This window comes from Oncorhynchus tshawytscha, linkage group LG12 (genome assembly GCF_018296145.1).
Source record: "Oncorhynchus tshawytscha isolate Ot180627B linkage group LG12, Otsh_v2.0, whole genome shotgun sequence".
Classification (NCBI taxonomy): domain Eukaryota; kingdom Metazoa; phylum Chordata; class Actinopteri; order Salmoniformes; family Salmonidae; genus Oncorhynchus; species Oncorhynchus tshawytscha.
In genome coordinates this window covers 971161-990371 of record NC_056440.1, presented here as the reverse complement: position 1 = coordinate 990371, position 19211 = coordinate 971161, and the positions used below count along the sequence as shown (strand labels likewise).

Sequence of the window (19211 nt, the reverse complement as noted above, 5' to 3'; positions counted from 1 at the left end):
TGAGTCCTTGTGGAGGCTATAAACGGGGTACCAGTACAGAGTCAATGTGGAGGCTATATACAAGGGGTACCGTTACAAAGTCAATGTGGAGGCTATATACAGGGGGCTACCGGTACAGAGTCAATGTGGAGGCTATATACAGGGGCTACCGGTACAGAGTCAATGTGGAGGCTATATACAGGGGCTACCGGTACAGAGTCAATGTGGAGGCTATATACAGGGGGCTACCGGTACAGAGTCAATGTGCGGGGTACCGGTGTCGGGGTAATTGGGGTAATATGTACATGTAGGTAGAGTTATTAAAGTGACTATGCATAGATAATAACAGAGAGTAGCAGCAGCGTAGAAGAGAGGGGGGTGGGGCAATGCAAATAGTCTGGGTAGCCATTTGATTAGATGTTCAGGAGTCTTATGGCTTGTTGGTAGAAGCTGTTTAGAAGCCTCTTGGATCTAGACTTGGCGCTCTGGTACCGCTTGCCGTGTGGTAGCAGAGAGAACAGTCTATGACTAGGATGGCTGGAGTCTGACAATTTTTAGGGCCTTCCTCTGACACAGTCTGGTATAGAGGTCCTGGATGGCAGGAAGCTTAGCCCCGGTGATGTACTGGGTTCTGTAGTGCCTTGCGGTCGGAGGCCGAGCAGTTGCCATACTAGGCAGAGATGCAACCCGTCAGGATGCTCTCTGGTCAAGATGGTCTCGATGGTGCAGCTGTAAAACCTTTTGAGGATCTGAGGACCCATGCCAAATCTTTTCAGTCTCCTGAGGGGGAAAAGGTTTTGTCGTGCCCTTTTCACGACTGTCTTGGTTTGCTTAAAGTAGTTGGCAATATTAGTGGGTTTTGTGATTAATGAGACATCTGATCTAATGAATGATGGAGCCGAGTATGCATTTTTGCCCAAAATGTAATTGAAGGTGCTCCAGACAGACAGACAGCCAGGGAGGGAGGCAGACAGGGAGACAGACAGCTGCTGTCCAAAGTATGTATTTTTAGAATCTGGTGGGGAAAAGAGGGAGAGGGGCAGGGGGAGAGGATTGGTTCAGAGCTCTAGGGTCGGGGTTCACAGAAGCATGTCTGTTAATGCGTCTGAAATGGCACCTTATTTCCTACATAGTGCACTACTAGTAGGGTGCCATTTGTGACCGTCGGTATGTGTGAAGTGATGCGATGGGACCAGAGTTCTCTCTGCAGCAGCCAGGACCTGATGGGACCACAGTTATCTCTGCAGCAGCCAGGACCTGATGGGACCACAGTTATCTCTGCAGCAGCCAGGACCTGAAGGGACCACAGTTATCTCTGCAGCAATCTAGGACCTGATGGGCCCACAGTTATCTCTGCAGCAATCCAGGACCTGATGGGACCACAGTTATCTCTGCAGCAGCCAGGACCTGATGGGACCACAGTTATCTCTGCAGCAGCCAGGACCTGATGGGACCACAGTTATCTCTGCAGCAGCCAGGACCTGATGGGACCACCGTTATCTCTGCAGAAGCCAGGACCTGATGGGACCACAGTTATCTCTGCAGCAGCCAGGACCTGATGGGACCACCGTTATCTCTGCAGCAGCCAGGACCTGATGGGACCACAGTTATCTCTGCAGCAGCCAGGACCTGATGGGACCACAGTTATCTCTGCAGCAGTCAGGACCTGATGGGACCACAGTTATCTCTGCAGCAGCCAGGACCTGATGGGACCACAGTTATCTCTGCAGCAGCCAGGACCTGATGGGACCACAGTTATCTCTGCAGCAGCCAGGACCTGATGGGACCACAGTTATCTCTGCAGCAGCCAGGACCTGATGGGACCACAGTTATCTCTGCAGCAGCCAGGACCTGATGGGACCACAGTTATCTCTGCAGCAGCCAGGACCTGATGGGACCACAGTTATCTCTGCAGCAGCCAGGACCTGATGGGACCACAGTTATCTCTGCAGCAGCCAGGACCTGATGGGACCACCGTTATCTCTGCAGCAGCCAGGACCTGATGGGACCACAGTTATCTCTGCAGCAGCCAGGACCTGATGGGACCACAGTTATCTCTGCAGCAGCCAGGACCTGATGGGACCACAGTTATCTCTGCAGCAGCCAGGACCTGATGGGACCACAGTTATCTCTGCAGCAGCCAGGACCTGATGGGACCACAGTTATCTCTGCAGCAGCCAGGACCTGATGGGTCCACAGTTATCTCTGCAGCAGCCAGGACCTGATGGGACCACAGTTATCTCTGCAGCAGCCAGGACCTGATGGGACCACCGTTATCTCTGCAGCAGCCAGGACCTGATGGGACCACAGTTATCTCTGCAGCAGCCAGGACCTGATGGGACCACAGTTATCTCTGCAGCAGCCAGGACCTGATGGGACCACAGTTATCTCTGCAGCAGCCAGGACCTGATGGGACCACAGTTATCTCTGCAGCAGCCAGGACCTGATGGGACCACAGTTATCTCTGCAGCAGCCAGGACCTGATGGGACCTGATGGGAGCTGATAGAGGTCACACACCGAGAGATCTGACTGCTGAAACAAAAGACGTACGGCTGCGCAGTGTTGGGGAGTGTAGAATAGAGTTCGACAGATTATGATTTTTCGACACCGATACCGATTATTGGAGGCCCCAAAAAACCCGATTAATCGGCCGATTTTTGAAATAATGACAATTACAACAATACTGAATGAACACTTATTTTAACTTAATATAATACATCAATAAAATCAATTTAGCCTCAAATAAGTAATGAAACATGTTCAATTTGGTTTAAATTATGCAAAAACTAAGTGTTGGAGAAGTAAAAGTACAATATGTGCCATGTAAAAAAGCTAACGTTTGAGTTCCTTGCTCAGAACATGAGAAAATATGAAAGTTGGTGGTTCCTTTTAACATGAGTCTTCAATATTCCCAGGTAAGAAGTTTTAGGTTCCTGCTTCTGCAGGAACCCCTTTTTATACTTCTATTGGTCCATTTTTCAGCTAGGGACACAGGCGGGAGGCGGGGCACTCCAGTACGGCAGGTAACGGTAATGCACCATAGTGTTGGATGCCAACCACTGTAAACCCCACAGAAGAAGTTGTTGGGGAATTGTTAGATTAATTGTTTGATGTTACTGCACTGTCATAACTAGAAGCACAAGCATTTCTCTACACTCGCATTAACATCTGCTAACCATGTGACCAATAACATTTGATTTGATTTGAAGAAGAAGATTGTAATTCTGTTAACGTTAAGGCGAGGGCAGGTGCTCGGCAGGCCGGGGCAAATGACACTGTGTACTAGCTAGCTAATACTCCAGCTAGTAGGGCGGGAATTGCCAGGGACCTCACAATGTGATATTATCATGATACTTAAGTGTCGTTACAATATGTATTGAGATTTTCAATAGTGCGATTTTATTGCGATTTGATGTTCCAAGCATATTGCTCACTATACAGAGCCTTCAGAAAGTATTCATACCCCTTGACTTATTCCACATTTCATTCTTAATAACTGGATTTGAAAATCACCGTAATGACAAAGTGAAAACGTGTTTTTCAAAATTTTTGCACATTTATTGATAATGAAATACTGAAACATCTCATTTACATAAGTTTTCCCACCCCTGAGTCAGTACTTTATAGAAACACATTTGGCGGCAATTACAACTTTGTCTATATCAACTTTGAACACCTGGATTTGGGGATTTTCTCCCTTTCTTCCTTGCAGATTTTCTCAAGCTCTTTTAAATTAGACTGTTCTATGTCAAGACTAAGTTGTTTGGGCCGGAGAGAGGGGAGAGGTCAAGCGTGTATCTCTTGGCTCCACAATGTCTGTGTGCCAGTCAGTGTGTCTCTGTGATCTTGTCAAGATAGGATGGATTTGATATATGCCTGTTGATATGGAGGATTGGTTGTATTTAGAATTGGTTGTATCTAAATGACAATTTGATATATATCATAGGGTGGTGGTAATGTCTTGGTACCATTTTGTACCAAGGACGAAATAAGAGCTTTGTTTAGGAGACCAAACTGAAGGATAATTTATAGCCAACTCTGTCTGGCTAGGGGATATTCCTCTCTGAAGTGAAGTCTTTCTTTGTGTAAGTTCCTAAGACCTGTGGTTTGTCATGTCGTCTAGGGGGGGGTGGATCTTTGCTATTAAAGGATCTCAGTTGCAATGTAGAGGGGGCTCTCAGAGAATTCATTGATAGACACTGAATTGATCTGAGAGTCACAGGGTTGTGATAGAGCTCATATAATTAAAGATGGACTTTGATAACTAACTCTGACTTGTGTTGTGGTTTGCGCTAATGATTTGGTAAATAGAGGAAATTTCCACGACAAGCGACAACAATCTTCAAATCTTTTCCATAGATTTCCAATGGGATTCAAGTCTGGGCTTTAGCTGGGCCACTCAAAGATTTTCACATTCTTGTTCTGAAGCCATTCCAGCATTGCTTTGACTGTATACTTGGAGTCATTGTCCTGTTGGAATGTTAATCGTCACCCCAGTCTATTGTCATTTGCACTCTGAAGCAGGTGCCCATCAAGGATCTGCCTTTATTTGACTCCATTCATTGTTCCCTCTATCCTTACCAGTCTCCCAGTCCCTGCCACTGAAAAGCATCCCCATAGCATGATGCTGCCACCACCATGTTTCACGGTAGGGATAGTGATGAGCTGTGCCTGGTTTTCTCTAGACACAGCACTTTGCATTCAGGGACAAAGATGTACATTCTTGTTTCATCTGCCCAGAGAATTTCACGTGCCTTTTTGCAAGCTCCCGGCGTGCTGTCAGGTGCCTTTTTCTCAGGAATGGCGTCTGTCTGGCCACTCTCCCATTAAGTCCAGAATGGTGAAGTGCTGTAGAGATTGTTGTCATTCTGCCAGGTTCTCCCATTTCAGCCAAGATGTAGTTCTGTCAGAGTTGTCATGGGCTTCTTGGTCACCTCCCTAACTGTCATTCTTTCCCGGGTTGCTCAGTTTGGTTGGACAGACAGTTTTAGGCGTCTGGTATTTTTTACATTTCCCAATGAACACCACTGTGCTCTTGGAAACTTTCAACACTGTAGGAATTGTTTTATACCCTTCCCCAGATATATGCGTCATCGCAATTCTATCTCGGAGATCGACAGACACTTCATGGTATAGTTTCTGCTCTGACATGCACTGTCAACCATGAGACCTTATATAGACAGGTGTGTTTCTTTCTAAATCGTGCCCAAACAATTGAATTGGCCACAGGTGGACTCCAATCAAGTTGTAAACTATGAAATAACACATATGGAATCATGTACTAACCAAAAAAAGTGTTAAACCTTTGGATGCCATCTCCCATAGTGCCCTTCGTTTTGTTACAGGTGTGTGATACTAATCACTGCATCCTGTATCAAAAGGTTGGCAGGACTTCGCTAAAGATACAGAGATCTCAACATTAGTTTAGAGTCTTTTTTATTTTACCTTTATTTAACTAGGCAAGTCAGTTAAGAACAAATTCTTATTTTCAATGATGGCCTAGGAACAGTGGGTTAACTGCCTGTTCAGGGGCAGAACAACAGATTTGTACCTTGTCAGCTCAGGGGTTTGAACTTGCAACCTTCCGGTTACTAGTCCAACGCTCTAACCACTAGGCTACCCTGGAGACTTTGTTCATTTTTTATTTTGGTGTTTGTTATTTTGTTTTTTTACCCCTTTTTCTCCCCAATTTCGTGGTATCCAATTTGTAACCAGTCTTGTCTCATCGCTGCAACTCCCGTACGGACTCGGGAGAGGCGAAGGTTGAGAGCCGTGTGTCCTCCGAAACACAATCCAACCAAGCCACACTGCTTCTTGACACAATGCCCGCTAAACCCTTCGGAAGCCAGCCGCACCAATGTGTCGGAGAAAACACTGTACACCTGGCGACCATGTCAGCGTGCACTGCGCCCGGCCCGCCACAAGAGTCGCTAGTGCGCGATGGGACAAGGATATTCCTGCCGGCCAAACCCTCCCCTAACCCGGACAATGCTGGGACAAACCCTCCCCTAACCCGGACAATGCTGGGACAAATCAAATCAAATCAAATTTATTTACATAGCCCTTCGTACATCAGCTGATATCTCAAAGTGCTGTACAGAAACCCAGCCTAAAACCCCAAACAGCAAGCAATGCAGGTGTAGAAGCACGGTGGCTAGGAAAAACTCCCTAGAAAGGCCAAAACCTAGGAAGAAACCTAGAGAGGAACCAGGCTATGTGGGGTGGCCAGTCCTCTTCTGGCTGTGCCGGGTGGAGATTATAACAGAATATGGCCAAGATGACAAACCCTCCCCTAACCCGGACGACGCTGGGCCAAACCCTCCCCTAACCCGGGCAATGCTGGGACAAACCATTCCCTAACCCGGACAATGCTGGGACAAACCCTCCCCTAACCCGGGCAATGCTGAGACAAACCATCCCCTAACCCGGACGACGCTGGGACAAACCCTCCCCTAACCCGGACAATGCTGGGCCAATTGTGCGGCGCCTCATGGGTCTCCCGGTCGTGGCCGGCTGTTACACATCCTGGGATCGAAAACGGGTCTGTAGTGACGCCTCAAGCACTGCGACGCAGTGCCTTTGTCCCCAACACCTGGTGCACCTGTGTAATGATCATGCTGTTTAATCAGCTTCTTTATATGTCACACCTGTCAGGTGGATGGATTATCTTGGCAAAGGAGAAATGCAGAGCCTGGACTCAGTGCCTTAGACCACTGCACCGCTCGGGTGATTTGGGATGTTTTATTTGTGCTTACCATGACTGTGTTTTTGTATATTTATGTTGTATTATACAGGGCGCATTTGAAAAAGAGACCAACACTACCGTTCAAAAGTTTGGGGTCACGTAGAAATGTCCTTGTTTTTTAAAGAAAAGCATATTTTTGTCCATTTAAAATAACATCAAATTGATCAGAAATACAGGGTAGACATTTTTAATGTTGTAAATGAGTATTGTAGCTGGAAATGACTGATTTTTTTCATGGAATATTTACATTTTTATGTATTTTTTATTTAACCTTTATTTAACCAGATGCTAGTTGAGAACTGTGACCTGGCCAAGATAAAGCAAAGCAGTGCGACACAAACAACAACACAGAGTTACACATAAATAAACGTACAGTTAATAACACAAAATAAAATAGAAAAATCTATTTACCATGTGTGCAAATGTAGAAGAGTAGGGAGGTAAGGCAATAAATAGCCCCTAGAGGTGAAAATAATTACAATTTAGCATTAATACTGGAGTGATAGATGTGCAGGTGATGATGTGCAAGTGAAGTTGTATATCTGGATAAGCTGGTTATAATGGGTGAGGTCACCGCATGTGTGGGAGGTGGGACAAAGGAGGTATCAGAGGTATAATGAGTGGAACTAGGGGCTCCATTGTAAACTAAAACAATGATAACTAACCTGAACAACAGTATACAAGGAATATTGACATCTGAGAGAGACAGACAGCGAGACATAAAGTATTCACGGGTGTTGATTGGGAGAGCTAGCTAAGACAACAACAGCTAATCAGCTAAAACAACAACAACAGGTAAAATGGCGATGACTGGAGAGGGTCGGTTAACTACACACACAGAGCCTGAGTTCGCGGCTGGGGCTGGCAGATTTTTAAAAAATGTATTTAAAAAGTGTCAAATCGCAGGGCCTGTTGTCCGGACCTCTGGCAGTCTCTGTGGGGGTGCCACAGGGTTCAATTCTCGGGCCGACTCTTTTCTCTGTATATATCAATGATGTTGCTCTTGCTGCTGGTGATTCTCTGATCCATTTCTACGCAGACGACACCATTCTGTATACATCTGGCCCTTCTTTTTTACACTGTGCTTTTTGCACACCAGTATCTCTACTTGCACATCATCATCTGCTCATTTATCACTCCAGTGTTAATCTGCTAAATTGTAATTATTCCCTACTATGGCCTATTTCTTGCCTACCTCCTTATTGCCTTTTGCACACAATGTATATAGGCTTTATTTTTTTCTACTGTGTCATTGATTTGTTTGTGTTATTGGCTTGTTTATTGTTTACTCCATGTGTAACTCTGTGTTGTTGTTTGTGTCACACTGCTTTGCTTTATCTTGGCCAGGTCGCAGTTGTAAATGAGAACTTGTTCTCAACTAGCCTTCCTGGTTAAATAAAGGTGAAATAAAATAAAAAATAAACACTGAACTCTATCTGAGAAGTAGTTGGTGAACCAGGCGAGGCAGTCGTTTGAGAAACCAAGGCTATTAAGTCTGCTGATAAGAATGCGACTGAAAGCCTTGGCCAGGTCGATGAAGACGGCAGTACAGTACTGTCTTTTATCAATTGCGGTTACGATATCGTTTAGGGTTCAAAATGGCCATTAACAAATAACTTTCTTCTGAAACTCGTCAGTCTGTTCTTGTTCTGAGAAATGTAGGATTTTCCATGCGAGAAATTGCCAAGAAACTGAAGATCTGTGTGGAGTTGGTCCCCCCTTTGCTGAAATAATAACCTCCACTCATCTGGGAAGACGTTCCACTAGATGTTGGAACATTGCTTCGGGGACCTGCTTCTATTCATCCACAAGAGCATTAGTGAGGTCGGACACTGATGTTGGGCGGTTAGGCATGGCTCGCAGGCTGCATTCTAATTCATCTAAAGGTGGGGTTGAGGTCAGGGTTCTGTACAGGCCTGTCAAGTTCTACCACACTGACCTCGATTTGTCATGCTGAAACAGGAAAGAGCCTTTCCCAAACTGTTGCCACAAAGATGGAAGCACAGAATCGTCTAGAATGTCATTGTATGCTGTAGCGTTAAGATTTCCCTTCACTGGAACTAAGGGGCCTGAACCATGAAAAACAGCCCCAGACCATTATTCCTCCTCCACAAAACTTTACAGTTGGCTCAAAGCCTTCGGGCAGGTAGCATTCGCCTGGCATCCGCCAATCCCAGATTCGTATGTCGGACTGCCAGATGGTGAAGCGTGATTCATCACTCCAGAGAATGCGTTTCCACTACTCCAGAGTCCAATACACCACTTCAGCCGGCGCTTGGCATTGCGCATGGTGATCTTCGGTTTGTGTGTAGCTGCTAGGCCATGGAAACCCATTCATGAAGGTCCTGACAAACAGTTCTTGTGCTGACGTTGTTTCTGGAGGCAATTTGGAACTCTGCAGCAATATTCTGTGAGCTTGTGTGGCCTACCACTTCGCGGCTGAGCCGTTGTTGCTCCTAGACGTTTCCACTTCACAATGACAACAGTTACAGTTGACCGGGGCAGCTCTAGCAGGGCAGAAATTTGACAAACTGACTTGTTGGAAAGGTGGCATCCTGTGATGGTGCCATGTTGAAAGTCACTGAGCTATTCAGTAAGGCCATTCTACTGCCAATGTTTGTCTATGGAGATTGCATCGCTGTGTGCTAGATTTTATAGGCCTGTCAGCAACAGGTGTGACTGAAATTATAATCCACTCATTTGAAGGGGTGTCCACATACTTTTGTACAAGCCAAACAAGCTACTGCCACCTTGTGTTCTGGGGTATTTTGACGCTATTGGATCAGTGAGGTGTCTGTGATATATGAACAAACATAAAGTGAACTGCCGAGGTGTTAAGCACCTTTCAGCAGTCAGTACCTTTAGGGTTTCAGAGCCCTTAGATGAAGAGGCAGAACCAGCATAGGACTCAACGGACACTTGTTTCTGTCTTAAGCTACAACTGATTCATAACCCTTCTCTGTTATGTAACACTGGAATGGTAGCCTGGTAGCCATGTGCTGGGCACTCATTTCTAGCAGCTACTTGGTACCACTTGGGTGTGTGGTAGAAGTGTACATACATGTCTGCTGTTGCACATAATCAGCCCACTTCTCCCTAATGCTTGGACTCAGCTGAGTATTCAAATAGTGTTGGTGAATTCTAGAAGCAGGACATTCCAGTGGTAGTTGATCAGATGATGCTGAAGCCAAGTCTCTAACTGCTTCCAGTTCAGTAGCCTCATGGAACCAGACAGACGGTCTCTGGACGCAGATCAGAGAACTAGTCAGGTGTTCTACTCCTTGAAGACAGACTCCTGTTGTACTCTTTAACTGCCTCCTCTGAACACTTTTAAAAACAGACTCCTGCTTTAGTATTTGAGTGTCGTCCTCGGCTATTGTACTTTTCGTGTGTCCCCCTCTGTCTATATCTGTCCTCTTCGTGTGTCCCCCTCTGTCTATATCTGTCCTCTTCGTGTGTCCCCCTCTGTCTATATCTGTCCTCGTCTTGTGTCCCCTTCTGTCTATATCTGTCCCCTTCTGTCTATATCTGCCTCTTCCTGTGTCCCCTTCTGTCTATATCTGTCCTCTTCCTGTGTCCCCTTCTGTCTATATCTGTCCTCTTCCTGTGTCCCCTTCTGTCTATATCTGTCCTCTTCCTGTGTCCACTTCTGCATCTGACTCCTCCCCTCTTCTGTGATTGGTCCAGATCAGGGTCAGCTGCAGGTGTCCAGTGAAGTCATGCAGAGTTCAGAGGTTAGCCAGACGGAGGTAGTGTCACATGACCCCAGGTCCCCGCCCAGCCCGGCCACGCTGAAGCACCGCATGGACCAGCAGATGTCCAGCGCCTTGAACGGTACGGAACTAATACTAATCTGGCAACACACAGAACTACTACTAATCTGGCAACACACAGAACTACTACTAATCTGGCAACACACAGAACTACTACTAATCTGGCAACACACAGAACTACTACTAATCTGGCAACACACAGAACTACTACTAATCTGGCAACACACAGAACTACTACTAATCTGGCAACACACAGAACTACTACTAATCTGGCAACACACAGAACTACTACTAATCTGGCAACACACACAACTACTACTAATCTGGCAACACACACAACTACTACTAATCTGGCAACACATACAACTACTACTAATCTGGCAACACACACAACTACTACTAATCTGGCAACACACAGAACTACTACCAATCTGGCATCACACAGAACTACTACTAATCTGGCAACACACAGAACTACTACCAATATGACAACCAATGGAACTACTTCCAATCTGGCAACACACTCTAACACACACATACACAATACATTACACCTGCACGATACCGTGCTACGGCTGGACTGGCCTCTCAATCTGGCAACGCTTCTCAGGCACAGAACTATACTGTTCCCTACTACTGTTGGAAAACACCCACAGCCCATTTATAATGTTTGAGATAGCTGGAGCTGTAGGACTTGTTACCCTGCTACACAGACACAGGGGCTAGCTGGAGGACTTGTAACCCTGCTACACAGACACAGGGGCTAGCTGTAGGACTTGTTACCCTGCTACATAGACACAGGGGCTAGCTGTAGGACTTGTTACCCTGCTACACAGACACAGGGGCTAGCTGTAGGACTTGTTACCCTGCTACACAGACACAGGGGCTAGCTGGAGGCCTTGTTACCCTGCTACACAGACACAGGGGCTAGCTAGAGGACTTGTTACCCTGCTACACAGACACAGGGGCTAGCTGTAGGACTTGTTACCCTGCTACACAGACACAGGGGCTAGCTGTAGGACTTGTTACCCTGCTACACAGACACAGGGGCTAGCTGTAGGACTTGTTACCCTGCTACACAGACACAGGGGCTAGCTGTAGGACTTGTTACCCTGCCACATAGACACAGGGGCTAGCTGTAGGACTTGTTACCCTGCCACATAGACACAGGGGCTAGCTGTAGGACTTGTTACCCTGCCACATAGACACAGGGGCTAGCTGTAGGACTTGTTACCCTGCCAAATAGACACAGGGGCTAGCTGTAGGACTTGTTACCCTGCTACACAGACACAGGGGCTAGCTGTAGGACTTGTTACCCTGCTACACAGACACAGGGGCTAGCTGGAGGACTTGTTACCCTGCTACACAGTAACAGGGGCTAACTGGAGGACTTGTTACCCTGCTACACAGACACAGGGGCTAGCTGTAGGAGACTTGTTACCCTGCTACACAGACACAGGGGCTAGCTGGAGGACTTGTTACCCTGCTACACAGACACAGGGGCTAGCTGTAGGACTTGTTACCCTGCTACACAGACACAGGGGCTAGCTGTAGGACTTGTTACCCTGCTACACAGACACAGGGGCTAGCTGTAGGACTTGTTACCCTGCTACACAGACACAGGGGCTAGCTGGAGGACTTGTTACCCTGCTACACAGACACAGGGGCTAGCTGGAGGACTTGTTACCCTGCTACACAGACACAGGGGCTAGCTGTAGGATTTGTTACCCTGCTACATAGACACAGGGGCTAGCTGGAGGACTTGTTACCCTGCTACACAGACACAGGGGCTAGCTGGAGGACTTGTTACCCTGCTACACAGACACAGGGGCTAGCTGGAGGACTTGTTACCCTGCTACACAGACACAGGGGCTAGCTGGAGGACTTGTTACCCTGCTACACAGACACAGGGGCTAGCTGGAGGACTTGTTACCCTGCTACATAGACACAGGGGCTAGCTGTAGGACTTGTTACCCTGCCACATAGACACAGGGGCTAGCTGTAGGACTTGTTACCCTGCCACATAGACACAGGGGCTAGCTTTAGGACTTGTTACCCTGCCACACAGACACAGGGGCTAGCTGTAGGACTTGTTACCCTGCTACACAGACACAGGGGCTAGCTGGAGGACTTGTTACCCTGCTACACAGACACAGGGGCTAGCTGTAGGACTTGTTACCCTGCTACACAGACACAGGGGCTAGCTGTAGGACTTGTTACCCTGCTACACAGACACAGGGGCTAGCTGTAGGACTTGTTACCCTGCTACACAGACACAGGGGCTAGCTGGAGGACTTGTTACCCTGCTACACAGACACAGGGGCTAGCTAGAGGCCTTGTTACCCTGCTACACAGACACAGGGGCTAGCTGTAGGACTTGTTACCCTGCTACATAGACACAGGGGCTAGCTGGAGGACTTGTTACCCTGCTACACAGACACAGGGGCTAGCTGGAGGACTTGTTACCCTGCTACACAGACACAGGGGCTAGCTGGAGGACTTGTTACCCTGCTACACAGACACAGGGGCTAGCTGGAGGACTTGTTACCCTGCTACACAGACACAGGGGCTAGCTGGAGGACTTGTTACCCTGCTACATAGACACAGGGGCTAGCTGTAGGACTTGTTACCCTGCCACATAGACACAGGGGCTAGCTGTAGGACTTGTTACCCTGCCACATAGACACAGGGGCTAGCTTTAGGACTTGTTACCCTGCTACACAGACACAGGGGCTAGCTGGAGGCCTTGTTACCCTGCTACACAGACACAGGGGCTAGCTAGAGGCCTTGTTACCCTGCTACACAGACACAGGGGCTAGCTGGAGGACTTGTTACCCTGCTACACAGACACAGGGCTATCTGTAGGACTTGTTACCCTGCCACACAGACACAGGGGCTAGCTGGAGGACTTGTTACCCTGCCACATAGACACAGGGGCTAGCTGTAGGACTTGTTACCCTGCTACACAGACACAGGGGCTAGCTGGAGGACTTGTTACCCTTCTACACAGACACATGGGCTAGCTAGAGGACTTGTTACCCTGCTACACAGACACAGGGGCTAGCTGGAGGACTTGTTACCCCGCTACACAGACACAGGGGCTAGCTGTAGGACTTGTTACCCTGCTACACAGACAAAGGGGCTAGCTAGAGGACTTGTTACCCTGCTACATAGACACAGGGGCTAGCTGTAGGACTTGTTACCCTGCTACACAGACACAGGGGCTAGCTGTAGGCCTTGTTACCCTGCTACACAGACACAGGGGCTAGCTGTAGGACTTGTTACCCTGCCACATAGACACAGGGGCTAGCTGTAGGACTTGTTACCCTGCTACACAGACACAGGGGCTAGCTGGAGGCCTTGTTACCCTGCTACACAGACACAGGGGCTAGCTAGAGGCCTTGTTACCCTGCCACATAGACACAGGGGCTAGCTGTAGGACTTGTTACCCTGCTACACAGACACAGGGGCTAGCTGTAGGACTTGTTACCCTGCTACACAGACACAGGGGCTAGCTGTAGGACGTGTTACCCTGCTACACAGACATATATTCAGCATTTCACTGTAAGGTCGACTACACCTGTTGTATTTAGCATTTCACTGTGAGGTCTACTACACCTGTTGTATTCAGCATTTCACTGTGAGGTCTACTACACCTGTTGTATTCAGCATTTCACTGTAAGGTCTACTACACCTGTTGTATTCAGCATTTCACTGTGAGGTCTACTACACCTGTTGTATTCAGCATTTCACTGTGAGGTCTACTACACCTGTTGTATTCAGCATTTCACTGTGAGGTCTACTATACCTGTTGTATTCAGCATTTCACTATAAGGTCGACTACACCTGTTGTATTCAGCATTTCACTGTGAGGTCTACTACACCTGTTGTATTCAGCATTTCACTGTGAGGTCTACTACACCTGTTGTATTCAGCATTTCACTGTACGGTCTACTACACCTGTTGTATTCAGCATTTCACTGTGAGGTCTACTACACCTGTTGTATTCAGCATTTCACTGTGAGGTCTACTACACCTGTTGTATTCAGCATTTCACTGTGAGGTCGACTACACCTGTTGTATTCAGCATTTCACTGTGAGGTCTACTACACCTGTTGTATTCAGCATTTCACTGTGAGGTCTACTACAACTGTTGTATTCAGCATTTCACTGTGAGGTCTACTATACCTGTTGGATTCGGCGCATGTGACTAATAACATTTGATTCGATCTGACATGGGTCCTTTTGTAACAATATAGGTGACATACCGTACATTCATGTCCTCCAGATGTATATGTTCATTAATAAGTGTTGTCTCCTCCCTTTCATTCATCCCTCCCAGGTCGTAAGAGCGCTCTGAAGTCCATCATGAAGAAGAAAGATGGCCGCCAGGGTTCTTTGGGAACCAAGAAGAACCTACAGTTTGTAGGAGTCAATGGAGGGTGAGTCTGCAGGATGTAGTTATTACAACAGGTCCTAGAACAGTGGTATTCACAGTCAGGGTTACAACTCAGGTAATTGCAGTGGGGTTGCCAGAAATTCTGGAGAATAAAATGGGGGCCCTGCTGAGAAAGTTTGAATACCACTGGTCTAGAGACTGTGATTTGAACTGTTCAATGCAAACAGAAAATATTAGAGCCATTTTGAATGTGTATCTCTGTAGGGAGTTTGTATCAGTAGCCATTTTGAATGTGTATCTCTGTAGGGAGTTTGTATCAATAGCCATTTTGAATGTGTATCTCTGTAGGGAGTTTGTATCAGTAGCCATTTTGAATGTGTATCTCTGTAGGGAGTTTGTATCAATAGCCATTTTGAATGTGTATCTCTGTAGGGAGTTTGTATCAGTAGCCATTTTGAATGTGTATCTCTGTAGGGAGTTTGTATCAGTAGCCATTTTGAATGTGTATCTCTGTAGTGAGTTTGTATCAGTAGCCATTTTGAATGTGTATCTCTGTCGTGCGTTTGTATCAGTAGCCATTTTGAATGTGTATCTCTGTAGTGCGTTTGTATCAGTAGCCATTTTGAATGTGTATCTCTGTAGTGCGTTTGTATCAGTAGCCATTTTGAATGTGTATCTCTGTAGTGCGTTTGTATCAGTAGCCATTTTGAATGTGTATCTCTGTAGTGCGTTTGTATCAGTAGACATTAAACAAAAATAATAATCAGAGACCACAATGGAAATAAATTGGCAACTTTTGCAATCCCAGCTTATATTATTGTTCACATTATTATTATTATTAGTAGTAGTATTATTACTATTATTAGTCACATTTCAACAAATCTACTGAGTGTATACTGTATGTGTTTTCAAATCAATCAATCAATCAACAGTATCAACAGGCAGCCCAACTCAGTCAATCAACGGCATCAACAGGCAGCCCAAATCAGTCAATCAACGGCATCAACAGGCAGCCCAAGTCAGTCAACGGCATCAACAGGCAGCCCAAATCAGTCAACGGCATCAACAGGCAGCCCAAATCAACAGGCAGCCCAAATCAATCAACAGGCAGCCCAAATCAATCAACAGGCAGCCCAAATCAATCAACAGGCAGCCCAAATCAATCAACAGGCAGCCCAAATCAATCAACAGGCAGCCCAAATCAATCAACGGCATCAACAGGCAGCCCAAATCAATCAACAGGCAGCCCAAATCAATCAACGGCATCAACAGGCAGCCCAAATCAATCAACAGGCAGCCCAAATCAATCAATGACATCAACAGGCAGCCCAAATCAATCAACAGGCAGCCCAAATCAATCAACAGGCAGCCCAAATCAATCAACAGGCAGCCCAAATCAATCAACGGCATCTACAGGCAGCCCAACTCAGTCAATCAACGGCATCTACAGGCAGCCCAAATCAATCAGTCAATCAACGGCATCTACAGGCAGCCCAAATCAATCAGTCAATCAACGGCATCTACAGGCAGCCCAAATCAATCAGTCAATCAACAGTATCTACAGGCAGCCCAAATCAATCAACAGTATCTACAGGCAGCCCAAATCAATCAACAGGCAGCCCAAATCAATCAACGGCATCAACAGGCAGCCCAAATCAATCAACAGGCAGCCCAAATCAATCAATGGCATCAACAGGCAGCCCAAATCAATCAACAGGCAGCCCAAATCAATCAACAGGCAGCCCAAATCAATCAACGGCATCAACAGGCAGCCCAAATCAATCAACGGCATCAACAGGCAGCCCAAGTCAATCAACGGCATCAACAGGCAGCCCAAGTCAATCAACGGCATCAACAGGCAGCCCAAATCAATCAACAGGCAGCCCAAATCAATCAACGGCATCAACAGGCAGCCCAAATCAATCAACAGGCAGCCCAAATCAATCAACAGGCAGCCCAAATCAATCAACAGGCAGCCCAAATCAATCAACGGCATCAACAGGCAGCCCAAATCAATCAACAGGCAGCCCAAATCAATCAACGGCATCAACAGGCAGCCCAAGTCAATCAACGGCATCAACAGGCAGCCCAAATCAGTCAACGGCATCAACAGGCAGCCCAAATCAGTCAACGGCATCAACAGGCAGCCCAAATCAGTCAACGGCATCAACAGGCAGCCCAAATCAATCAACAGCATCAACAGGCAGCCCAAATCAATCAACAAGCAGCCCAAATCAATCAACAGGCAGCCCAAATCAATCAACAGGCAGCCCAAATCAATCAACAGGCAGCCCAAATCAATCAACAGGCAGCCCAAATCAATCAACGGCATCTACAGGCAGCCCAACTCAGTCAATCAACGGCATCTACTGGCAGCCCAAATCAATCAGTCAATCAACGGCATCTACAGGCAGCCCAAATCAATCAGTCAATCAACAGTATCTACAGGCAGCCCAAATCAATCAACAGTATCTACAGGCAGCCCAAATCAATCAACAGTATCTACAGGCAGCCCAAATCAATCAGTCAATCAACAGTATCTACAGGCAGCCCAAATCAATCAACAGTATCTACAGGCAGCCCAACTCAGTCAATCAACAGTATCTACAGGCAGCCCAAATCAATCAACGGTATCTACAGGCAGCCCAAATCAATCATCGGTATCTACAGGCAGCCCAATTCAATCAACGGTATCTACAGGCAGCCCAATATCTACAGGCAGCCCAAATCAATCAACGGTATCTACAGGCAGCCCAAATCAATCAACGGTATCTACAGGCAGCCCAAATCAATCAACGGTATCTACAGGCAGCCCAAATCAATCAACGGTATCTACAGGCAGCCCAAATCAATCAACGGTATCTACAGGCAGCCCAATTCAATCAACGGTATCTACAGGCAGCCCAATTCAATCAACGGTATCTACAGTCAGCCCAAATCAATCAATCAGTCAATCAACAGTATCTACAGGCAGCCCAAATTAATCAGTCAATCAACAGTATCTACAGGCAGCCCAAATCAATCAGTCAATCAACGGTATCTACAGGCAGCCCAAATTAATCAGTCAATCAACAGTATCTACAGGCAGCCCAACTCAATCAACAGTATCTACAGGCAGCCCAATTCACTCAACAGTATCTACAGGCAGCCCAAATCAATCAACAGTATCTACAGGCAGCCCAAATCAATCAGTCAATCAACAGTATCTACAGGCAGCCCAATTCAATCAACAGCCCAAATGCAGGAACATGTATGATATAGTATTATGCTGCTGGCTGGTTGTGTTTTCTTTCTAAAATCTGACTGACATGCAATAGTTCTGTGAGATAGTGTTGACTTTGTCTTCCCCTGTTGGCGTTCTGATGCAGGTACGAGACAACGTCGAGTGATGAATCAGAGGACAGCAGCTCCTCTGATACAGAAGAGGAGGAGGAGGAAGAGGAGGAGGAGGGGAATGTGTTCGGAGGAGGAGAGGAAGCTGAAGAGAGGAACACAGAGGAATTCCAGAACGAGGGAGCAGGGGAAGCGGGAGGGAGTGAAGAGGAGGGAGGAGGAGACAAGCTAGAGATGAGAGAGAGGTGGGTTGAGTGAATTCAGGGGATAAATTAATAGTGGGGGTACGCCGTACCGGTAAAACAAAACGTATCACAATCATTTCAATGAAATGCCAAGAAAAATAAATTACACCATTATCACATGTCAGGTCCATGAACATTTGCAAATGATAAAAATATTTTATGTTCAAACAGCTGTCCTGTGAAGTTGTGACTTGCGACATACGCCTAGTTTCCTGAATCGGGTCACATAAAGGAAATGAAAGGAAACATATTAAAAAACATGTTAAAAAAGTAGGAGAACAACCGATAGTCCAGCCCTCCACATGTTGTCTTCCCCATTCGGTAGCAACTCCTCCAACACTCGATTTCATCCATTAGCTTTTTTCCTCATTGAGGAAACATCTTCTTTCGTCTCCAAACTTCCATTGAACTTTTCTAGACTCTTTTCAGTAGACAGAGACTGCAAACAAACCCTTAAATTATTGTGAAGGTAACTATTTTCACAAGCTGTGGTACTTACTTAATTGTGAGAAGCCATGCTTGTTGCTGTGATCAAACAGAGTTTTTTTTGAATGCTTTTAAGAAAAACTGGGAACTCGAGTGGTCTTTAGGTGTAGAAGGATTCCGACTTTGAATTCCAAGTTGGATGACCGTTCAAAACTATTTTCCCAGTCGGAGCTCGTTTTTTTCCCAGAGTTCCCAGTTTTCTTGAACGTACTGAAGTCTGAAGTCGGATATTTCAGAGTTCCAAGTTGCT

At 46.5% G+C, this 19211-nt stretch overlaps 1 protein-coding gene across 1 annotated transcript in view; it reads left to right on the top strand.

Moving 5' to 3' along the window:
- The window catches only part of kank1a (KN motif and ankyrin repeat domains 1a), a 152069-nt gene that overhangs the window by 119670 nt on the left and 13188 nt on the right, over positions 1–19211 (top strand). The window contains 3 exon segments of the mRNA XM_042331166.1: positions 10413–10559; positions 14841–14940; positions 18266–18475. Coding sequence (XP_042187100.1) covers positions 10413–10559; positions 14841–14940; positions 18266–18475 — 457 coding nt within the window.